The 25568-nt window shown below is 44.9% G+C and overlaps 1 protein-coding gene across 2 annotated transcripts; it reads left to right on the top strand.

Annotated features, from left to right (window-relative positions):
- Positions 1-386: 386 nt before the first annotated feature.
- On the top strand, positions 387-8995 carry LOC126994406 (uncharacterized). Of its 2 annotated transcripts, none has more exons than XM_050853720.1 (8): positions 387-397; positions 1036-1132; positions 1523-1720; positions 2567-2680; positions 5058-5292; positions 5707-5944; positions 7050-7249; positions 8739-8995. In XM_050853720.1, the coding sequence occupies exons 1-8, from the start codon at positions 390-392 to the stop codon at positions 8831-8833; spliced, it is 1185 nt and encodes a 394-aa protein (XP_050709677.1). In that variant the 5' UTR covers positions 387-389; the 3' UTR covers positions 8834-8995. The 2 variants fall into 2 exon arrangements, with proteins under 2 accessions (XP_050709677.1, XP_050709676.1); XM_050853719.1 differs by lacking the exon at positions 387-397 and adding an exon at positions 794-870.
- The last annotated feature ends 16573 nt before the right edge of the window (positions 8996-25568 follow it).

The raw sequence follows: 25568 nt of genomic DNA, 5'->3' as shown, positions 1-25568 counted from the left end.
TGCTCCTTAGTGTGTGGCAGCTAGAGATTACTATTATCTTATGTCCTTGGTCTTTTGTCCTTTCTCTCATCATGTTCTGCTGTGTCATGGTGAGGCCCCAACCCTGGCACTGTTTGACACCTCTTGCTTTAACAGGTTGGCATCCTGATACTGTTGGTCATGGCCGCACATTTCGTTTTGTCGTCCACAACCCCGCAGCGCCTCATCTCATCAGGATAATTTCTCTGTCTTGTTAATCACATGTAGCAGACAAGTGAAGTAAGTGATCTTGATGCAATCGATGACACTCCAGCAATGCCTCGTGACTCCTCATTGTCTTCCTTTGCAGAGTGCCTTGAGGAGGTGCGGGCGTGACCTTCTGTTCTGTTGTGGACTTTTCTCCTGACACCATGTTAAGGTAAAGCTGTTGTTTACAAGCTTGTGTTTCATGTTCTTGTATGGTATATTTTTTTATTAAATTGGCATGTTTGGGATTTATATAAGAAGGTGTGAGGTTTTTTTTCATTCATAAACATTACTGAAAACATTGCTTGAACATTTATCAAAACAGTTAACTTTCACCCAATCATGACCTAACAATGTGCATGTGCCACTTCTCTCAAAACTTGTGGATGGATAGCTGAAATGAAACAACTGGTTTTTTTTTATACTACTACTACTACTAGCTACTACTATTACTACTGTTACTATTCCTACTTTCTGTTTACATACTCATAACAGAAAGCACTAACTATTTAATGTCAGCTGATGTTCAGATGTAAATTCACTTCAGTTTTTTTATTTGATTCCATAACGGAGTATTATTTCAGTGCGTGTCATGCAGCCTTGTCTCCTGCGTCACAAACCACCATCACAGTTGCTCCTTTCTAAGTATTGCTCATGTGTATCTTCTGACACATCTCTCTCAGTCTCTGCTTTACTGGGGCAGGGTGTTGAAGGCATTTTATATTTTGTAGTTTACTGTGCTCATGACCCGCCTGAAATTGGCACTATCATCCTACAAATGACAGCACCTCCCTTTCCTGTCCCCCGCAGCCAAGGCAACATAAGTTCTGCAGGGAATTGTGAGCGGCGCAACGCCATCCCTGTCATCTACACCAGCGGAACATACTACGAAGTGGGCTTTGATGTGGTGAGTGGCATCCAGGCACTGGTAGCTGTGTGGCTCTAGTGTTGACCCTTTGGGGAGTGCCAGCAGAGAGGCAGGCCATTTGTCCCTTATACTGGTAAACTCGGCAATCTCTTTTCCTTGTCTCTCTTTCCTCCTTTCTTGAACTTGAATTCAAATGAGGAATATCAAAACAGCTTTCAAACCAAGATTATTGTTCTTTGTCTTGTGGCATCTTCCTCTAACTACTTGTTATTGGGGCAGCAAGTTGTGGGCATTTACAAGTAATATTGTTGCACCCTTGGCTGCCCCCCATGCGTTGAAGAAAGTTAAAGGATTACCTCCCGGGCAGGCTCCGTCCTCCACGCCTGAATGACCCACCTCCCGCCACCCTTGTGCTCGGCTCCTCCACAGGGACGCACCTTCCGGGGCCTCATCCAGGATTATCTGGCGTCGTCCGTGTGGCTCCGGGAAACACTTCTTCCAGCTTATGAGACAGAGGCTGGGCGGGCCGCCTATGACGAAACCCTTCCAGTCTTGAAGGAGAACTTTCCACAGTACCTCAGGGAGCTGCAGGGCACGGCAGATGGGGCTCAAGTTCCCTTCCTCCACGTAAGTGTTGCTGCAGCATTCTGGCGGGGGAAGCCATCCGCAGCACAGCCCTCCTTCACTAGTCTGGCTGTGCCCCATCCATAAGTCTCCTTGACCTCTTAACCTCTAACTGCATGTCTCCACCCCTACCATAGCCCCGCTGCGTTCGACTTTTTACTCTAGCTCATCCCTATGCTGTCCAAATCCCTTATGCAAGAGTTGACCAGCAGCTTCATTCTTTTACCCCTTTCAGTGGTAAACTCTGGAACAGCTGTATTCTCTCCTGCCTACGAGTTGAACTTTGTCAAGAGGGGAGTATTAAGACACCCTTCCATCTGAGATTGACCTCTCCTCTGGCCACTCATCTCTACATTCTTTTGCAGGAGCAGCGCATAGCGACCTTTTTTGTTTTTCTTTAAGTTTGCCCTTGAGCTGCTTCCTTTACAGTAATAAACAAAATTTTCATGCTGTTTGAGAGCCTGACCCCAGGGCTATGTTTGTGTCTCCAGCAAATACTTATACTGTTTGGGAGCTTCAGCCCACTGTGGTGTTTGTGAGGCTGCACCACAGCACCCCGCAGCCACAGAATGGGAGAGTGTGGCCACCTTCATCAGAGGCGCCACATTGTTACCAAAGGAGCCACATGAAATACAAAGTGATGCCGATACAGCAGTTTCTTTTGAGCTCTAGGTACTACTTCTTCAAGACTGTGATGACACCTAGAGCACAGTAAAGGGCACTATTGTATCACTGTGTATTTGAATTTCACATGGCTTTTGTGATAGCATGGCGCCTGTGATGAAGATGGCCACTCTCTCCTCTTCTATGGCTCTGCAGCGGCTTCAGTGAAGTCTTGCCTGTCCCCAGCTGGTCCTGCTGCACATGGACAGGATCATGACCATGGCGGGCCAGGTGGAGCAGCAGCCGTGCAGCAGTGACCTCAACGGCTGTTCCGACCTCAGCATCAACAGGGAAGACCAGGTGAGTTAACTGAAACATTACACTGGGTTAAAAAGTGTAAGTTGTCTAAGCTTTTCAACTGATTTAGGACAAATTTGCACCGCTGAATCCGAAAATGACATCAGTTTCTTTTGATCAGGTCAGGTCTTTGTGCTAAGTCGATTTTTAAAAATCCTATCTTATAACTAAATTGATTACATTTTTGTGACATTCTCGGTTGATTTTTGTTAATATTTTTCATCTGAAATAGGCTTTTAAGGTAAAAAAATAATTTTCTAACACGATTCATTAATTAAATGTTACAAAAATTGAAAGTGTATATTGAATAGTAGACATTGCTAAAGGTAAGTACATGTAAATTAGATATTAGGTCATCATTGTTCAAAATTCAGGGCATGAACTTAAGTTTCTTAGAACTCCTAGAATGCTCAGCGGTAGGGATGTCTCTCCACAGAGTCCAACAGTAATCAGCCATCATGACTGCATCCCAGCGTCCCTGATACCTGGTCTCCATCTCTTTCATGTCCTGATGGAATCTCTCCCCCTGCTCGTCGCTCATTGATCCCAGATTCTCAGGAAACCGATCCATGTGTGAGAATAAGTAATGCATTTTGATGCTCATGTTGCATTCGAGGTTTCTGAAAGCAGTCAGCATATTGGTGACAAGTTCTGCGTAGTTCCTGGCCTTCTTGTTGCCAATAAAGTTCTTCATGACAAGAACAAAAGCCTTCCACGCTTCCAGTTCCAATTCGTTCATTGAGTTTTCAAACTCTGGATCTCTGATGAGCTGACGGAGTTGAGGACCGTCAAATATGCCAGCTTTCAACTTCTCCATGGCTAATCCTTGAAAAGCGTGGCACAAGTAAGTGAAGCAGCCACCATCCTTGTGCAGAGCTTTGGTGAACTGTTTGATCAAGCCGAGCTTGATGTGCTGCGGTGGGAAGAGTATCCCGTCTCTGTCCACCAGAGGGTTGTTTATGACGTTCCTTACGCTGCATGGCACCAACTTCTCCCGTACAGGCCTGTCCTTCTTCGTGTAATGCTGAGCTTTGTCCCTACTGTCCCACATGCACAGAAAGCACGGGTACTTGGTGACCCCAGACTGTTGTCCCAACAAAAAGTTCACCTTCTTCAGGTCAACACAAATGAACCACTCATGCTTATCATAACGAACTCTCTCCAGCATGTACTTCACCGCTTCATACTTCTACTTCAGTGTAGTCAAGTGAGCGAGGGGTACAGAGGCAAACTGGTTGCCGTTGTGCAGCAGAACACATTTCAGCAATCGCTTGCTGCTGTCAGTGAACAGTCTCCAATCTTCGCGTTGGTACTGTGCCACTCCAAGCTTGTGCAGAAGCTGCGCAATATATGTACAGTACACCAAGTCCTTCTCTTCAGAGAAAAAATGGAGGTACTCTTGATGTCTGTTGCGGTAGAAAGTGATGCAAGCACTGTCAGAGAGGAATTTTCTTTCCTTCAATCTGGAAACCAACAGCTCGGCAGAGGACTTTGACAAGCCGAGATCGTGAACCAGATCATTTAGCTCATTTTGGGATTAAGGATGTGGTGCATCATCGTCATATAAATAGAAAATACCCGTACGTGTAAAAACAAATGTAAAGAACATCATGTGGCGATAGATAAAAAAGTTGACCTGATTGAGCAAAACCAGTGTGAATTTTGGATTCAGCACATCAATATTGTCCTAAATCAGCTAAAAAAAAACTTAGACGATAACTTTGTTGTTGGCCAGTGTTATTTTCAATTTTCATCCAAATTACATTCTTCACAAAATCACAGTAATCTGATTTTTTGAAGGCAGAATATTATAATGTGAAAATAGTAATTTCTGCTGCTCCTCCTACTACTACTACTACTACTACTACTACTACTACTACTACTACTACTACTACTACTACTACTACTACTACTACTACTACTACTACTACTACTACTACTACTACTACTACTACTACTACTACTACTACTACTACTACTACTACTACTACTACTACTACTACTACACCCACCCACCCCTTTCACCACCAACACTGCTACTTTACAATTACTACTACTACAACTATTCCTCCTCCTCCTCCTTCCACTACTACTACTACTACTACTACTACTACTACTACTACTACTACTACTACTACTGTACTACTACTACTACTACTACTACTACTACTACTACTACTACTACTACTACTACTAATAATAATAATAATAATAATAATAATAATAATAATAATAATAATAATAGTAATGATGATGATGATGATGATGATAATAATACTTTCCTTGTGGCATGAGTCTGATGCCCACTCCACTCCCTCATACCCTTGACTGGGCCACTGACTCTCACATGTGTAGTGACACACACAACACCCTTCTCCAGGTGTTGCTGGGCCACACAGAAGACACATTCGAAGAGATGATGAACTACCTGTACCTCGTGTCCGCCACCATCAGCGAGGAGGCGCCGGAGGGGAGGTTGGGCACGCGGACAGAGAGCTTCACGGCACTCTGCTACTCCGGACACCTGCCGGGAGTCTGCCTCGGCTACAACCGCCACGGCCTGGTCTCCGCCATCAATGATATCGTCCCTCTGAAGGTCTTCCCCGCCAGGACCCGTGAGTGTGGCTGCCTGGGCACATGTTTCTCCATTGTTACTGGTTTGAGCGCAGCTCCCAGCCTGGCAGAGCCGCACAGTCTTGGCCGCCAGGCTGAGGGATTCTTTTTCTTCTCCAAGTTGTGGTTTCCCACAACTCGGCTTTTACGGTACCCATGAAGTTATAAAGTTTGGAGAAAAGTAAGGATAAAATGAGTTAACCGTCAACTTCATTGTCTGGTCCCATTCACCGTGGCTCAGCCTGATCCGTGTGGCCTTCCAGGGACCCAAGTACTTTCCAGGGAAGCCTCAACACATCCCCAAACTAAGCTGACATTATTTTTCTGACGTTTTATCCCGTGATGAGATAAGTAACACTGCATAAATCAGTGGTGAGAGTGTGTGCTCCTGGCAGTAACCTTCCCCCCTTGGCCAGCGCCTCATTTCCTTTGCCGGGCGCTGCTGAGCGCCACGTCCGTGGAGGCGGCGCACGACATCCTGAGGGACCGCGGGACTGGAGGAGCCGACGGCTTTGGCGTCAACATGATCTTCATGAGGCCGGATGGTGGTCACGTCTTCCAGAACGTGGAGGTGGGGACGGCCGGGGCTGGGGATGAGAACCCGCTGTCCATTGTGACGCTGAGTGTCGGCGAACACTACTTCCACGCCAACAGGTGAGCCGCGCCTCTTTGCCACACTTAAGTTAACCCTTTAATCATAGTTTGTTTCTGTGGGAGGCCCAGAGGCTGGAGTTACTCTCTTGAATCATGGATTGGAACTGTGTGATGTCCTCGTCTTATACGTGGGACGACCGTGTACTCTAAGTGGACTGTGGGCCGTAGTGTCTGGTGATGGAGCAGGGAAGAACTGCCTCCTGGCCAGCACACTTGCCTGCTGCTGCAAGGAGAGGACAAGCTGCATGCATGCCTTCCTTTCCTCTACAATTCAACACTTTTGTCTTCAATAGATTCATTTCTGTGTCCTAGCTGTGATTAGAGTGTCCTCAAACTTTGTCTTCTCCCTAGTCCATGGTGCGCATTTCTTGCCTACATTTTATACTCAACATCTCTCTCTCTCTCCATTCCATTGGTGCACGTCCCAGCTTTTATCTGCGTCTTTTGTGAGGCTGCCATGTCTTCATTGGCACCCAAACGACACCAACAAGAATAAAGTCAAGGGATAGGGTCTTGGTTGTTCTGGGTTCTGTGAGAGGCACCAAGTGTCTGAGCCAGGGCTACCAGACAACAAGCACACAACTTTCTCTTCTAGGAGGGGAGAAGGGTGAGCTCGTGATATTACTGTGTTTATCAAGTGCCTATCCCCGTTTTTCTTTTTTGATTTTATGAGGCATTGTTTACTCTATCTGTGTGTTCCTCTGCTGTCTCAAAGGTTTAATTTTTGATCATCGTTTGTTGTCCTACCTAAGCCCAACTACGAATCTGCTGGCCTGGGTTTGAACCCTGGCCTGGGCAGTCGGCATGCAGCCCACCCAGCTGTTCATCCTTCCTCTTGGGCTAGCCGATAAATGGTTACCTGGGGAAACCTGAGGAAGGTAAACTGTGATAACCCAGAGGTTGCACTGGCCCTGCGTCCTGGGGTGATAGGTTCACACCCACCACAGCTTCAAGGGTCAGTGGTACGGAGATGATCACCGAGGCCACGTGCAGCTATAGTGTATGCTCCAAACTTTTACTCTACGTACCTTACCAAATGATTATTGAACATTAGAGATTATGAACTATATTCTTGATTAACTGTTTCCTGCTTGGCGTGGCGCAGGTACCTTCACCTGACAGGCATCCCGGAGAAGAGTGGTCCTCCCGAGGCCAGCAGCGAGCACCGAGAGGTCCGCGCAAGCCAGTTCCCGGCCCCCAAAAACCTGGCGGATCTGCTGGAGGTGCTATCAGACACCAAAGACCCTGTGTTCCCCATCTTCAAGGAGAAACCCCAACTGACCCCCAGCTCGACCCTGGCCCTTGGTTAGTACACTGAGAGAGAGTTAGGTCAGGTTAGGTTGGCTTTATAACCTCCGCCAACGAAGTTGGGAGGAGGTTATATTTTCGGTCCGGTCAGTTTTTTTTATTTGTTTGTTTGTTTGTGAGCAGTCTCCTGTACACACTTTTTGCGGATATCTCAACCAATTTTTTTTCAGGGAAGCTTCGTGTCCATCCAGAATAGAACCCATTAAATTTTTTATGTCAAACGTCAAAGGTCAAGGTCAAGGTCGCACAAAACATCTGATTGACCATAACTTCGGTTCTCTTCATCGTAGAGACTTCATATTTGGTTCATATTTTAGCTCATGGAAATATGCACCTTGCCTGACCTTGACCTTTGACCTTGACCTCGAAAAGTTCGCCCAAGGTCAAAGTTTCCCAAAAAATTGAATTTCATCAAATTTCAAAACAAATGCTTCCATATTATGATGCGTGTCCATCCATAATAGAACCCATTAATTCTTTTTATGTCAAAAGTCAATGGTCAGGGTCGCAGAAAACGTCTGATTGGCCATAACTTCGGTTCCTGTCATCGTAGAGATTTCAGACTTGGTTCATATTTTAGCTCATGGAAAGACGCACCTTGCATGGCCTTGACCTTGATCTTTGACCTTGACCTCGAAAAGTTCGCCCAAGGTCAAAGTTTCCAAAAAAATGAATTTCATCAAATTTCAAAACAAATGCTTCCATATTATGATGCGTGTCCATCCATAATAGAACCCATTATTTTGTTTATGTCAAGGTCAATGGTCAGGGTCGCAGAAAACGTCTGATTGGCCATAACTTCGGTTCTCATCATCGTAGAGATTTCAGACCTGGTTCATATTTTAGCTCATGGAAAGACGCACCTTGCATGGCCTTGACCTTGACCTTTGACCTTGACCTCGAAAACTTCGCCCAAGGTCAGTTTCCAAAAAAATAGAATTTCATCAAATTTCAAAACAAATGCTTCCATATGATACACATTGCATGGCCTTGACCTTTGACCTTGACCTCAAAAAGTTCGCCCAAGGTCGAAGTTTAAAAAAAATAGAATTTCATGAAATTTCGAAACAAATGCTTCCATATGATGCATAGGATCACAGTTGATGCCCATACCAATTTTCAGGACGATCTTTGGCAGAGGTGCGCACTCTCAGAGAGCTATGCGTCTAGTTTAGATTAGGTTAGGTTTTGAATAACTTCCCTCTGTGAGATAAAAAATGGATATTGAAGAGTCCCTCCAGCTAAGTACTGGCCAGGACCACACAGCTCTGCCAGGGTTACAAGACAGTGCTGCCTTGCTCACCAACAAGCCACCGTGAGGTCAGCTGTAAGCCATACACCGCACCCCTGCCAGCCCCGTTCTGAAAAGACTTCATCTGTCATCACTGTTCTCATCTGTCAGTTGCAGTATATGTAATTTTTCATCCAGCTCAGTGTGTGTTCATTGTCAGGTGCTGCTGCCAACCTGTTGATGGTCACTTTGCAGGTGTGTTTGATTTGGTCAAGAAGACGTTGGCTGTATGGATGAAGAACCCTCGGAAGGCTGGGCCCGTCATGGAGATTCCCCTACACTTCAACTGAACCACCTGAGCTCAGCCATTCCTCTAATATAGACAGAAAAACACAGCTGACGACAATTTGACAAACAACAAAACATTAATTTCCACAAGAATGCACTACGTGACAGGGTTTGACTCAAAGCTGAAAAGTCTATTTCAGAGACACTGGCTTTTCATTTATGGATCAGGTCATGTAAATATATATATGTATATATATATATATATATATATATATATATATATATATATATATATATATATATATATATATATATATATATATATATATATATATATATATATATATTTTTTTTTAATAATGTAATTCTATTTCCATGTATTAAAACGGACCCAGTTAACGCCGCATCCAATTTCAAAGAGCCAATTTTTAAAAGTTAATATATATGTAATTCAGTCTGTCTCCATGTATACTTAGCCACACTCAGTTAATTTCTGCACCTGTATTACGTTTAGGAGAGCCAGATTTAAAGGAATACCTGCATACATAACGTCGGTCTGCCTCAGTTCAGTAAACCACCACAAATGTAAAAGAAGTATATAAACGGGCATCGTATTGTTCCACGCCCAGTTAACGTCGTCTCCAGTTCCAAAGAGTCACAATTTTTATGTAATATAAATCTACACGTCAGGCAATTTTGTCTCCTTGTATAATTTCACGCCCAGTCAATACCCCCGTCCACATCCCGTTTACGTGCGCCAAGCTTTAAAGGAAGACCTATACATGCATAACCTTGGTCTACTTCAGTTCAACAATCCACCACAAATGTAAGCCACGAGTAAGGGCGTCTCGCAACTCTGTCCCCGTTCATTAATATATACGCCGAAAAGCTCTGACAGGCGTCCCCGAATGTTGAACGAACCTCCTCTTCTGCTGCTGCTGCTGTATACCGAAACGCCACATTATTCACGAGGTCAGGCGGGGGAATGGGTTTAGTCATTTGTGCGGGAAAGGAGAGAAATAGAGTGGAGTAAAGAGAGAGGGAGAGTAAGAAATGAGGATTCCATGGGTCAAACATTACGAAGCACTACGAAACGCTACGATATGCTACGATTATCCTCAGACTTGAATCCAATTGGTTACGGTGAGATACGATTTGATCACGATCACTTACCCACCCTCCCCTCGCCCTCTCTACCGCTCCCCCCTTCACGCCTCAGCACCCCAGCACGACCCAGCCCCGTCGCCTCCCCGCCCCTCTCAGCCTTGTCCTCTTCCCTTCCTCCTCCTTCTCCTATCCCCCCTCCTCCCCCCTCTCTTCTCCCCCCTCCCCCTCCTCCCGCTGCCTCTCTCCCATCTCACGAGGGGCCTTCCTCGTCGTCGTCCCCGGACACTCTACCTTCCTCTCCTTCCTCCTCCGTCCAGACTCCCTCCCCTTCCCCCTCTTCCTCTTCCTTCTCTCCTTCCCCCTCCTCGAGCTCCTCTGCCTTGCCCCCACACATTTCTTTCTCTTCTCATTCTCCCCTGGCCCCTACCCCTTCCTCCTCTCCCTCATCATCCTCTTCGTTCTCCTCCTCCTCCTTGAATGTGTCTCGAGAGTTCGTAGCAGGAGGTCACGTTTGGTTTCCTCTCCGTGGCAGTCAGGTCAATATGCCGTACGCTCAGCGCTTCGTTTTTTTTTTTTGTTTTTTTTTTTTGTTTTTTACGTCGCGGCCTATAGCACCGGTAGGCTTTGGGGCCTGATGATCGGCCCAAGGCTTTTTCCCGGTGGGTCCTGATGGTCGGCCCAGCCCGTTCTGGCGCTGGCGAGTGTTTATAGTGGCGCCATCTTGCATTGGCTCATGCTGCCCTCCCGGAGCTCATCTTTAATCCTAGAACCTAGAGTCCGGGTTGATAGGTGGTCTTCTGGACAGCATGTGGGTAGTTTTAAGCCACTCGACGGCGGCTGAAAAATCCCAGCTTGGTGGCACCGGGCGGGGATTGAACTGGCGTCCTCCTGAACGCGGTGGTGTTACTCTGTCGATTCAGCCACCGCCTCCCCCTAGTTTGCGTGTCTTGCAGGAGGGAGTTTACGAAGGACTTCCTCAACAAGGAAAACGGTGAATATACTGTGTTTCTTCTGTGAAACTGAACACAACGTAAGTGTTAATTTAGAAGCGCTTGATAGCAAGCTACAGTTTCTAGAGGGTGTGTTTGGATTAGATGGAGCGAGTGTCGGTGAGGGTGAGTTGAAGGTTGTTGAGAAGGTAGAAAGGCTGGAAGATAGAGTAGATGAGGTAGAAAAGAAGGTAGATACCTTAGATTCCTTCCAGCAGTTTAAAAAAAAGGGAGTAAGGCTGAAGCGGCAGATGTTAGCTACAGTGGTGTCGTGACGAGGAACAAGTTCCAGGTGTTAGGAGACCAAGTTGAGAGCGATCCTAGCATCGTTCTTGTAGGTGATAGTTTAGTTAGACAGCAGGACCAGGAGTTTTGTAGGAAGGGAGCAAGGCGTAGGCATGTAGTATTTCCTGGGCGTAGAATTGAGCATGTAGCTGAGAAGGTTGACGACTTAGTCGTCACTACCTCAGAGGAGACAGTGTTTGTTTATCTGGTCGGAACAAACAATGTAGGGAAAGGTAGGTCAGAGGAGGTTCTAGGCAAGTATAGGAAGTTTATCGGGAAGCTGAGGGACAGCAGGCGGCGTTCAGTTGTGTGTGTTTTGCTCCCTCGGCACGATGTTAGTTCCCTTATTCTCAGTAGAATGCTGGGGATTAACGAACGTGACAGGCATTGGTGTAGTAGTGAGGAGTCATGTTTGTGGACGTCTGGGATAATTTTATTCATTTTATTTTATTTTTATGACAGGAGCCTGTTTGCTAACAATGGACTTCACCTAAATTGTGTAGGCAAGGCGAGGCTGGGCCGAGTGTTGGATGAGGAAGTTTTGAAAGAGTTGAAGAGAAGTCAGGTGCAGCGGGAGCGAGGTGTGGAAACTTCCTCCGGTTTGGCTGGGAGTGGGAGGAGTCATCACCAAGACGGTGAGGTCCACGTAGGTAGGAGTGTCAGGTCTCAGGTGAGGGGGGAAGTAGAGGTGTGTAGTGCTGAGGAGGACGTCAGGTCATCAAACCCCCAGGTGGGGGATACTGAGGTAGCAGTCAGGTCAACAGCCTCACAGGTGAGGGCACTGAGGTAGCGGTCAGGTCACCAGACCCCCAACAAGTGAGGGGCTTTGAGGGAGCGGCCAGGTCAACAGCCACACAGGTGGGTGGTGAGGTAGAGGTAGTTGTAGTTAGTCGGGTCTGCCGCACTATTCCAGTAAAACGACAGTTGATATATGGCGCACACTCGGCGAATAAATTAAACATCTTCTATGGAGAGGCGGTGGCTGAACGGATAGCGAGACGGCCCCGCGTTCAGGAAGACGCGAGTTCAATCCCCGACCGGTGCTACCAAGCTGGGATTTTTCAGCCGCCGCCGAGTGGCTTAAAACTACCCACATGCTGTCCAGAAGACCACCTATCAACCCGGACTCTAGATTCTAGGATCAAAGATGAGCTCTGGGAGGGCAGCATGAGCCAATGAAAGATGGCGCCACTTTAAACACTCGCCTGCGCCAGAACTGGCTGGGCCGACCATCAGGACCCACCGGAAAGAAGCTTTGGACCGACCATCAGGATCCACCGGGAAGAAGCCTACCGCCGCAATAGGCCGCGACGTAAAAAAAAAAAAAAAAGGAATTGGCCGTGGCATTATTCAGAAGCGTAGCCACTTGTTAATTCATGCAATTACTGAAAAACCCGACTTCATTTTGATCACAGAAACATGGCTGAATACACGTGACAAGCCTCAGTTAAGTGAAGTAGCTATCAATGGTTACAATGCGTTTGCTAAGTGTCGTCTACACAAAAAAAAAGGTGGAGGTGTAATAATATATGCTAAAGGTAATTTAGATGTCATTCAGCTTAACACAACCGAAACAGAGGCTTATGATTCATTGTATGTACAAGCGACGATCAATAATGAAAAGTATGTTCTGGGCGTAGTTTGCCGACCTCCTAAATCAAATGAAGACATTGATGGAAATCTCTACGCAGAGTTAAATAAAATTATCAGAAACAGAAATGCAATAATATGCGGCGACTTCAATAACCCCTCTGTTAACTGGTCTGCACTATCTGCCGACAGGGAAGGAGATAGATTAATAAATTTTGCGCAAGATACATTTCTTTATCAAACAGTTACCGCGCCGACGCGAGGAAATAACACTCTGGATTTAGTCTTCACGACCGACAGCCACCTCATAACCGCCTGTGAGGTTGGCGAGCCATTTGCAAGCAGTGATCACAACATAATCAGATGCGTTTTGAATATTGAAACAAAAGCAAGGTAAAATTCACTCTTAATACTTAACTATAGTAGAGCAAAGTTTACGGACCTAAGAAGAGAATTGGCTTCAGTAAATTGGAATCATTTGCGCAATAACGTCGTCGTTCAAGAAATGTATAATCGTTTTACTGCACAAATCACAGCGAGCGTAAATAACTTCATCCCACTCAAGCCACAAAGGACACAGAATCAAAAGCCGTTGTGGATGACTAATTACCTGCGGAAAATCATCGTCGAAAAGAGAAAAATGTATAAGAAATTTAAACTGTCACACACTTCACAGGATCATACTAATTATATCAATATCAAGAGAGAGTGCGAAAGGAAAATCAGAAAACAGAAACGCGAATATGAGATGAAAATATCACTTGATGCGAAGAAAAATCCCAGATTATTTTTCAGTTACATAAGAAGCAAAAAAACTTGAAAAAATAATATCGGCCCACTATTAGTAAATGGCGATACGATTAATGATGATAAAGGCATGGCGTCGGTCCTAAATTCAACCTTTAGTAGCGTATTCACAAAAGAGAACATGACATCGATCCCAGCCCCGGGGACTATTTTTCAAGGCCCTGAAGATCATAAGCTTGCGTTGACCGAAATCGATATCAATGAAGTGCGTGCGTACCTGCAAAAAGTAGATTCAAATATATCTCCGGGCCCCGACAATTTATCTCCTCGCGCGTTAAGAGAATGTAGTCAACAGCTAGAATCACCCATGACGTTAATGTTCAATAAGTCATTAGCACAGGCGAGTCTGCCTCTCGAGTGGAAAAAGGCCAATGTTACCCCGATATTTAAAAAAGGAGATAAAAAACAAGCCAGTAATTATCGTCCTATCAGCCTTACGTCTATCCTAATTAAATTATTCGAAAAAATAATCAGGGATAAAATGATCACTTTCCTCGAAACAAATGATTTGATAACTGATAATCAGCATGGATTTCGTAGTAATCGATCTTGCCTAACCAACTTATTAACTTTTTTCAACGACGTTTATTCAAGTTGGGACGCCCGAGCCCCATATGACGTAATTTTCCTAGATTTTAAGAAAGCGTTTGACAAAGTTCCCCACGTTAGGCTTATTTAAAAAATGCGTTCCCACGGTATTAGTGACCATCTATTCATAATTTACGTGAACGATTTAGAGACTGATATCCTGTCAAAAGTAGCCAAATTCCCCGACGACACCAAATTAGGAGGTACGGTAACGAACAGTAAAAATTGCGAGAACATTCAATCAGACTTAATAAGACTTGCCGACTGGAACGAAAAATGGTAAATGTGTTTCAACGTAGATAAATGTAAAGTAATGCACATAGGTGGAAAGAATCCTAACTTTAAATATCAGCTTCAAGGACGTGAGCTCAGCGAAGTAAAACAAGAAAAAGATCTTGGTGCCATTATCAGTAACACTCTTAACCCAGTAGCAACGACGGGCCAAATTTGTGGCTTTACCATGTACCAGCGACGGACCATTTTTTTTTTTTTTCATGATAAAGACCCCCCAAAATAGATGATGAATAAATTGATCACTAATGCGTTGATATATATTATGAAATGGTTTGTGTGAGCGATGATTTTTTTCTCATTAATTCGCTTATAGGGGTCTTTAAGAAACATGATCCCCGCAGCTACCTGGTTGAAATGAGTGATCAATGTTCTGCGGCGAGTAAAAAGCCAATATGATGTTGGGATTAATCTCAAGAAACTTTGATTATAAATCACCCGAACTTATGAAGAGATTATATTTAGCATTTGTAAGACCACACCTAGAATACGCCGTTCAGTTCTGGTCACCGAATTATATCAGAGATCAAGTTTTGCTAGAAAGGATACAGCGACGAGCAACCAAACAAATTCCAGCGCTCCGTAACTTGACGTATGACGAGCGTCGAAAATTCTTGTGTGACACCTTTAGCTTAATTTTATAAATAAATATAATACCTTATATTATTATAATTATTAAAATAATTGATCGATGGTTAATTTACTGTTTTGACGAGAACTTTGTTTAGCGTTAGTAGAGGCCGAAGCTCTTCTTTTGTGACACATTTTGCTGTATTTTAATAATCTGCAGCTGATGAGCCTTTCCCCTCACAAGTAATTATAAAACTTGAAACAAAAGAAACGAACCGACACAGCAGCGGCAGTCAGTCGCGCCGCACCGTTGTCAGATTATCAGAGCCGCGTATTTACCGGTTTCTGGCCCATAACTGTTGCCAAGAAGCACCAATAATTAACCATTTAAACGACAATCATATGAAGGCAGTTATTTGGGTGATGAAAGCAGTTTTTGGGTCGGAAATCGGCAAACACAAGAGGCAGAGTACGACAATCTGGCAACGTTGAACTGTCACGGATCAGCCTCGACGCGGCCACAGAGGCGAGGCGGCGCGTCGTCGCGTGTTTGACAAGACATTCGTAGGTATATATTCAACATATAATTTAAGACACTTCCACGGGTAGTTTTATTTCCAGGGTAAGCAAGGCGCGTCCACACACAAAAAAAGGAATTGGAAACAAGCATCAAAATAGCCTATACATGTTACTGTTGCTTATGGCCATCGCATTATTTGTTTTTGGACCCATAAATTATAAGCAAAGGTCGATGGTTCATGGTTTTTGATAGAAGGGGGTCGAGGGGTGAAGCCCCGTTAAATAGGTGTCTCTTCTTTAAATTATCAATACCCAGAACACACCTCTACTATAGTGTAAGTTGGGTGTTTTAACAGAAAGTCACCCATGACCCCACCCCAACCCCCCCCCTCACACACACACACCCTTCCCCCACAGCCCCAGGCACACGATTTTCTCTAAACTATAACAATGTCAGGTCTCCCTTGTACACTATATGCCTCATCTGGGCTCTTTAACATAGCCAGTCATAACCATTTCTTTCCTCCTATGGGCTCTTTGATATGACCAGTCTTGAGTCCATATTCTAAAACATATATCGGCGCCTCAGTTCGCCTTTTCGAATATACTCTCGTAGAAGTTGCTGGGATTGCCATGGATTGTTTTGCGATGTTAGTGATAGTTTTAATATGGCTTCTGCATCTTGAATGGGAAAACTCACCCATGAAAACCTGGTTAGTTTTCTCTGTGGCCTTGGGTAAAAGTTGTTATGGGAGTCTGATATGTTTAAGAATATGGACCTGTAAGCGCCTCAGTTTGTCTGTTGTTTAGGTTGTTGGGATTGCCGTGGATTATTTTGTGATGCTACTCATAGTTTGAACACGGATTCTGCATCTTGAACAGGAAAAATCACCCATGACAACCCGGTTAATCTTCTCTGTGGCTTTGGGAAATAGTTGTAATGGGAGCAGGATACATTTAAGGATATGGACCCTAACCTCCTCCTCCTCCTCCTTCCCCCCACAGCCCCAGGCCAGCATGATGAGTGGATGGCCGAGGCAGTGGGCGGCTGACAAGGGTGAAAGTCCCTGCACAGAGCGGGAGGCCCTCACCCACTGGACGGACCCCGCTGACCCCTGTGCCGCCAGCCAGAGGGTCATGCAGGACTTTGTGTCGTGCCAGGTGTTCCCCGCCTAGACGCAAGGGGGCGGACAGGTGCTGCTGGGACAACTGGAACAGGTACTAGAGCCCAACACCATTGTTTCTCCCTAGTCATAAATCATGCCTAACTCCTGTTTTGTTTTTAAATCTCCACAGTGCAGTGGTTAGCGTCTCTGACTACAAATCTGTGGGTCTGGGTTCGAATCCCAGCCTGGGCACTTGGCGTGCAGCCCACCCAGCTGTTCATCCTTCCTTTCTGGCTGGTTAATAAATGGGTACCTGGGGACACCTGGGGAAGGTAAACTGTGGTAACCTGGATTTTGCAATGGCTCTGTGTCGGGTTAACCCCTTGACAATGGATTTCCTACAAGAAGACCTCACCAAGCTACAGGAATGGAACAAAAAGTGGCTGCTACAATTCAATAAAGAAAAATGTAGTCATGCACTTTGAGAGGAAATCCAGCATACCAATACCACAAGGGAAACACTCCACTATCCACCACAGAGGCAGAGAAAGACCTGGGACTGTATGTTACCAGGCTACCAGTGAAGGCCAAATCCATGCCAATCGCAGCAGAGGGGTTAGGGTGCCCTCTCACCACTGGCTCAAAGAGCCAACGGGACGGAGTTGAGCGCCGCTGCTGCTATAGTGCATGCCCCCAACTTTACCTGTACCTTTACCTGCCTGTCTTCCATTTCTCGCTCCCTGGCTGCCAGTGTTCCCAGCCTTTTTGTCTGGCCAGTGCCTCCATTTCACCATGTCAGAATGTCTGTTCCCTTTCCAAGACTGTCTGATGCAAAAGTTCAATCCAAATCATACACATGATATTATATTGAAAATCGTTGACTTTTCCATGTTTGAACTTGTACATTTACTTGATTATTTTCCTAGTGGAGTTTTATGAGTTTAATAGCAATGGAGAATGTTGATTAACTTTTAGAACTATTAATAAAAGCAAAGTAGTTATTTTTTTATATATTTAGAACAAATTACTGAACAGAGTAAACAAAAAATTGAGTATAATGCCTGGGTGCTGTACTGTGATTCACTGTGTTCTGGTGAAGGTTAGAGTCAGTGGGAAAACAGTGATAGCATTTTCTTCGCCAGTTCTGAGACACGCGGAGGAGGGCTTGAGAGGGCACAGTGCAGCTTATTTTCAACCTCCAATTTTGTTTCTTTTCTTCACATTTTCATTTGCCAGAGTTGACAAGCCTTACTCACAAAGATATATTGATACAAGTGGAAGCAATGCATGGATAGATCTTAATTCTAGTTTAGGGTAGGAGTTAACTGATTCCTCAGTGAACATCTCTTGCTCTGGAATAAGTCTCCAGCTCCATAAATTCATCATGACAGGCATCAAGAACTTTTTTTAGCTGATAAATTGAATGGGTTTTGCACTAAATCCAACTCATCGTCACTGAGGTCAAGAAAACATTGGCTGAATTCTTTTCCCGGTGCTGTCAAATGCCACACAATTTTATTTCTTGCAAATTGTTAAAGCCTTTGATCTTCACCATCATCAGCAAGAAATGATCTCAAACATTACAACAATTTTTATATTGCTGCTAATTTTCCAGCTTGCTCCTGAAAGCTTTCAAGGAAGCCATGACTTTATTATGTTTGTATTCCTTCCTTGCATCTGAAGCTTCAGTTTATTCAGCTGCTCAAAGATGTCAGCCAAATAGGCGAGGTGCATGACCCATTCCTTACATCCAGCCGGGCAAATAATTCCATCTTACCCTCAACTTAGAAAGAACAATTTGAGTTCATCTCTAAGCTCAAATGCTCACTCAGTTACATTTCCTTTTGAAAACCAGCAAACATATGAACAGTGAACATGAAACAGCTCTCCTGGAGGGGGGGGTGCCCCAGTCAATACCGGGGTGGGGTGGGGGGGGGGGTACTCATGGCAGGAGGCCTTGGGAGAGTGTAAGTGTGGCGGCCCTGTCAATGGTTAAGCTGTTTTGAGCCTCATGGTTGAGGGGCTTGTTGGGCCTGATAGGCTGCTGCAGCAGGTAACAGATTCTCACTGCAATATGTGCTGCCCGGGGAGCTGGAAGGCAATGACAGATCAATACTCCAGATGTCTGATCTGTGATGCAAATCCCCTGTGACACCCTGAAATTCCTCCTCCTTGGGAGAATTTCCCCCTGGCTGAGAACCCCTGCTTTAGGGTGTTCCACTAGTTATATACCTGAATTAGTTTTGATAGGTCAGACAATCTCCCTAGTCCTAAAGCCCTGACTCATCATTCATATATATATATATATATATATATATATATATATATATATATATATATATATATATATATATATATATATATATATATATATATATATATATATATATATATATATATCACTCATCAGGCTGTAGCATGGCCTCTAACTCCTCCACTTGTTTATTAGTCATTATATATGCCCACCGCCTTCTGCAGACTCCTTTTGTTCTTATGTTCAGTTCCTCTTTACTGATGAACTGTTGTTCCTTTATGCAAGCTGTAGTGCGTCTCGTTCTCAAGCAACACACAGCAACTCATATCAATCGCCACATTCCCCCAGGCCGTAGCATCCATGTCTCCCGGAATAACAAGCATTCTGGAGCTGCTGAAGGAGTACGTCAGGCACTATCGCCCACTGGACGAGGAGGAGGAGGACAAACACCAACATCCTCAGCAGCACACCCACGCCCAGAGGGTGGCCACCACTGTGAAGGTCTACGCCCTGATATTCTCCTTACCCTCCAGAGTGATGTTGAAGGAGTAGGATGCTGGGTGGGAGGGGCAGGTGCAGGGGGAGGGTTTGACTGCTCTGCGTTTGTGAAGGGACTCACCTACCTGTTCGATGTAAGTGGTTATGAGTGTTGCTTGTGGCTCTGACTAGTTTGGGGCCAGTTATTTATTTCACTTATTTATTTATTCATTTATTTATTCAGTAAGATTTATTCATTGCTTGTTTTTGTTCTGTTAGAACAACCATAGCTTGTTAATAGTTGCTGACTGGTTTTCTTTATATTTTGTTGCCCTTCATTTTTGCTTGGCTCATTTTGGTAGATTTCCTTACTTCTGTTGAATTCTGCCCTCCTCCTCCTCCTCCTCCTCCTCCACTCCCTTCCCTCCACCCAGCAGCTTCTCTACTCCTTTCCCTCCACCCACATGCTTCTCCACTCTCTTTCTTCCCTCCCCTACCAAACTCTTATTCTATGGCTCCCCCACTAACCCTGTCTCTCCCTTCCCTCCCCTACCAAACTCTTATTCTATGGCTCCCCCACTAACCCTGTCCCTCCCTTCCCTGCCCTGCCAAACTCTTATTCTATGGCTCCCCCACTAACCCTGTCCCTCCCTTCCCTGCCCTGCCAAACTCTTATTCGATGGCTCCCCCACTAACCCTGTCCCTCCCTTCCCTGCCCTGCCAAACTCTTATTATATGGCTCCCCCACTAACCCTGTCCCATTGTCTCTGGAATTCTACCCAGAATCAGCGCTTACGCCGGCTTCAACAGCAAAGCGAGCAACATCAATACTAGTCTGAAGGAAATTTGTGACGACGAAGGCGTGGCGTTTACAAATGCCTGGCACCACTTCTTTGAGCGCCCAGACTTGTTTTGGAACGATGGACTACACCTGAATGAGGGGTCGGCGCGTTTCGGGAGGCTTCTGGACGAGGCAGTGAAAAGCTTTTCGAAAAGCCTTTCAAAAAACGGCGGGCGAGGACGGGGCAAAGGCAGCCCTTGATCAACCAACCCGTAGCGTCAGTGCGACTCACAAGAAACTGTGTAACTAACGACGCCTCCGACAAACGAACTGGTACAACTCGTCACGGCCACATTTCTATCATGTACACAAATGCACGTAGTTTAATACCCAAAAAGGACGAAATTAGGGCGTATATTGCAACAGAGAAACCAGATGTGGTAGCCATCACAGAGACTTGGGCCAACTCTACTCATCTAGAATCCGAACTGTCATTCCCTGGGTACGAAAGCTTCTACAAAAGTCGAAAGCACAAGAAAGGAGGAGGAGTAGTTTGCTACGTAAAAAGTACACTCCCTGCCATAAAAATAGACAAACAGGACGCAGAGAAATACGATTCTGTCTACGTGGAAATAACCGCAAATAACAAGAAACTAACACTTGCAACCGTATACAGGCCTCCGAAACAACAGGCAGCCGATGACACTGCCCTTTACGAAGAGATTCACTTTGTAACACAAAGCAAGGAAGCAATTATAATTGGGGACTTTAACTGCCCTAACATTGACTGGGGACTGATGACTGGAAATCAAGAGGGTAACAGGCTTATAGAAATGGTGGAGGATTTGTTCCTCACTCAAGTTGTAACTCAACCAACAAGAGAAAACAATCTGCTGGATCTGGTATTAGTAAGCGACCCCGACCTCATTCGCGACTGTACAGTTGGTGAGAAACTTAATGGGTGCGATCACCACTTAATCCGTTTTAATATCAACATATGTCACAAACTCGTAGATAATCCGTCAGTGATACCAGATTACAAAAAAGGAAATTTCAACTTAGCCCGTGCGCTGCTTCCTCCTACGACCTGGGACCAACTTGGCATCACCGACAATACAATCGACAACGCGTGGAACGTCTTCAAAGATAAGCTGTTGCAAGTAGAGCAGGCTACAGTGCCTACGAAATCCAGGCGAGTAAATAGGGCCGTAGATCCACCGTGGATGACCAGAGAAATAAAAGGGCAGTAAACCTAAAAAAGGAATTATAATTTGATGAAAGAGAATGCTACGGTCGAAGCCAGCACACAGTACCACAACAGCCTCAGAGCTTGTCGCAGCCTTATTCGGAGTAGCAAACGCAACTATGAAAAGCAAATAGCGCGCGAAATCAAAACTAACTCCAAGAAATTCTTCACGTACATAAGATCGAAAAAGAAAGTAAAATCAATATTGGTCCCCTGACAGACGAGACTGGATCTGTAACTTAGGACAGTAAACAGATGGCCAGAATCCTCAACAGTAACTTCGCATCCGTATTCACAGTCGAGGACATCGAAACCATTCCCGAGGGTCCTGACCCGCCGAGTGAGATCACGCCGCTGGAAATTGACTCAATATGCGACCAAGAAGTAAAAAAGTACTTGGACAAACTCGACACGAACAAGTCAACGGGACCCGACAGTTTGTCCCCGCGATTATTAAAAGAGCTTAAACAACAAATACTTCAACCACTCACTAACATATTCAACCGGTCAGTTCAACTAAACAAGGTACCGGAAGACTGGAAGATGGCGAACGTTACACCGATTTTCAAAAAAGGAGACAAAAGCGTTGCATTAAACTACAGGCCCATAAGTTTGACATCAGTGGCAGGAAAAATACTCGAAAAGATTATTAGAGATAAACTTGTTAAGTTTCAAAACAATAATATAATCTCCGACACCCAGCATGGCTTCAGAAACAAGCGCTCCTGCCTAACGAATTTGTTAGACTTCTTCCAAGGTATATATAAGAACTGGGATGCCCACATCCCCAGTGATGTTATATACCTGGACTTTCAGAAAGCCTTCGACAAGGTACCGCACGAGCGACTCCTTAAGAAACTGCACTCGGCGGGCATCGGAGCCAATCTGATCGCGTGGATAAGAGATTGGCTCACCGACAGAAAACAACGAGTACTACTCAACGGACAGCCTTCCGATTGGCTTCCAGTCACTAGTGGAGTGCCTCAAGGGTCAGTGCTGGGACCCATCCTCTTTATCATATATATCAATGACCTAGAATCAGGGCTGAAATCCACAATATCGAAATTTGCAGATGACACCAAGGTGGGTGGAGATGCCCTCACAACGGCCGACTGCGAAATCATTCAGAAAGACCTCAATCACATTATCGAATGGTCGGAAAATGGCAAATGTATTTTAATGTTAACAAATGCAAAGTCATGAACATTGTGTCCCAAAATAGTAACAATACATACATCATGAATGGGAGACCTCTGAAAGCGATTCAGGATAAAAAGGATCTTTGAGTCACTATCAGCAGTGACCTGAAACACGCGAATCACTGTAAAAAAGCATACAACAAGGCCAACATTATGCTCGGGTTCATAGCGAGGAACTTCGAGTGTAAAACACCAGACGTGATGCTATCCTTGTATAATTCCATGGTAAGACCGCACCTCGAGTATGCAGTGCAGTTCTGGTCTCCCAATTACAGAAAGGACATTGCTCTACTGGAAAGGATTCAACGACGCGCCACAAAGATGATTCCAACCTTAAGGGCTCAACCGTACGAGGAACGACTCAAGCGACTCAATCTCTTTACATTGGAGAAAAGACGCCTACGAGGGGATATGATTCAAGTCTTCAAGTATCTAAAAAAGTTCAATAACGTCGATTACTCCAAATTCTTTGAACTGCAAACCAACTCAAGAACTAGAAATAACGGTTTACCCATTCAGTCGAGTCGATGTAACACAGACATTGGAAGGAGTTTCTTTTCAAACCGAGTCATCCGCCACTGGAACAATCTTCCTCAGAAGTAGTAAATGCGAATACCATCAACTCCTTCATATATAGGATCGATCGTCATTTCGCTGCGTCGGGAGTAAACTGAATAACGAGGGGCTTCCATCTGCTCCTCAATATCGAGGTGCTTTCATCTGCTCACCAAGCCCCAAGTGGCGGTCGAGCAGATTAAATCACCCAAGCGGGCGACCTCGTAATGAGCCAATAGGCTTTCTGTTGCCTGCATTTCCATGTTTCCATGTTTCCATGTTTCCCTGCCCTGCCGAACTCTTATTCTATGGCTCCCCTACTAACCCTGTCCCTCCCATCCCTGCCTTGCCAAACTCTTATTATATGCGTCCCCTATTAACTTTTTCTCTCTTTCCCACTCCAGCTTCTCCTCAGCTACCGTCGGAAGGCAGTCGTGGCACAGGCCGGGCTGCTGGTGGCGTCACAGCTGCGGTGGTGGTGGACAAGGGCAACTTTGGCGGTGATGACAACAACGGTAATGAACAGCAGAGGGGCGGTATGCTGAACCACCGCCACTCCGTCCTCAAGGATCTCAACGAACTCCTTAGCAACCTCAGTGTTGGGGTGCGCACAGGACTCAGGCGACAGTGCTCCACCCTCTTGTAAGGACCTTGGATGGCTGGTGTGGCTGGGTGGGTGTGGCTAGATGTGGATTGTTTGGTGTGGTTGGCTGGGTGTGGCTGGATGGACATGGATGGATGGGTGTGAAAGGGTGGCTGTGGCTGGCTGGGTGTGACTGACTGGCTCTGGCTGGGTGTGTATCTTCGTTGCCAAATTATCGTATTAACCACATATCGTATCTACCATTTTTATGCCTGAAACTCTCGTACCTACACAAGTAACGTGAGAAGATCAAAGTTAGTGGTAAAACTGTTGAATATTGATGTTTTTCGTTCTTTGTTGTCATAGTTATCGGTCAGCAACTACGAAAATGAAATGCGATGAGTACGATAATTTGGCAACGCTGGTGTGAATGGGTGTGACTGACTGGCTGGGTGTGAATGGGTGGCTGTGGCTGGCTGGGTAGGTGTCTCTGGCTGGGTGTGGTCGGGTGTGGTTGGCTGGATGGCTGACCGGCTGGGTGTGGCTGGATGGCTGGCTGGGTGAATGAATATGTTTGTAGTTTTGTGTATTTAGCAATTTGTTTTATTTATCTTTTTAGTTGTCCAGGCAATGATGGCCTGCCATTCCCTTTGGCTGGCTGATTGGCTGGTTTTGTTGTAATACTTATTTATGCGTTAATTTATATAGCACTTGGAGTCATGCCATTGATTGAAGAGGAGAAAATATTGCCCATTGCATCTTACTTTTACATGATGAACAAACTTAGATCAGAATCATTGGTGTTAGCTGCAACATCATTACATTTACTAAACATTCACCCTTTGCTGTGAGTTCTAACACCAACACAGTTTCCCCCACTCAACACACACATATACATTTATTGAACATACAGCCATACCTCGGTTTACGAGTTTAACCCTTTCCATCCGTGACGCAGACGTCGGCGTCATAGTATGGAAAGGGTCAAGGTGAAATGGCAGAGGATTAATCTTCTTCTAAACCTCTCAATCCTCCTCTAAATTCCTCTTAATTCATTCCAAAATTTTGCTCGCACACCAAAACACTTGTAAACCAAAAGGAATTTCCCCATTGAAATTAATGTGAATCCCATTAATGCGTCCCATATCTCAAAAAAATATTTATATATTAATAATTTTACATGTTATTTTATACAGAATTAAAGTAATTTTACCAATAAATAGCAATAAAAAAATAATATAAAACACAAACCATTGATAGGGATGTACCGATACCCGGCACCGATACCGATACCCGAATATTTGACCGATACCGATACCGATACCGATACCTGTGCACCGATTTCTTTTATACAACAATTCCAGCAGCTAAAGGGCAATATCAAATGTTAAGAAGAAAAAAAAAGACCCACTACTCGTTGTTCCACCATGAAGTGAAGAAAGCGAGGGAGGAGGCGCCTCGTGAGGTCTAGTTGACTCAGCTACTTAGCTTTAACTTAATTGCAGTACATTTAGACTGTGAAGAAATCCCCAGACCCTGGCAGCGTTCCCCGTTGCGGGGCGACCGTCTGACTGACTGAGGCAGGCAAATGAGGCGAGTGGAAGGGCTCCGCCAATCCCGCGCCGAAGCTACTAAACCTGTATTGTACGCGTCCGCGGTACCAAAGGCTGTACTGTATACTAAGTATTATATATTTGCATTCAAAGTAATATGAATCTTATCGTTTAAAGTGATGAGAATTAAATCGCGGGAAATTCCAAACTATTAAGTATCATGATAATAGATAATTACACTTTTCTAATACTTTTTCAACAATTTAGAAAATCCAATTTCTATTGAACAAAATTATT

This window comes from Eriocheir sinensis, unplaced genomic scaffold, assembly GCF_024679095.1.
Source record: "Eriocheir sinensis breed Jianghai 21 unplaced genomic scaffold, ASM2467909v1 Scaffold789, whole genome shotgun sequence".
In the NCBI taxonomy this organism is placed as follows: domain Eukaryota; kingdom Metazoa; phylum Arthropoda; class Malacostraca; order Decapoda; family Varunidae; genus Eriocheir; species Eriocheir sinensis.
The sequence above is the reverse complement of the archived record's forward strand: the minus strand, read 5'-3'. Positions and strand labels throughout refer to the sequence as shown.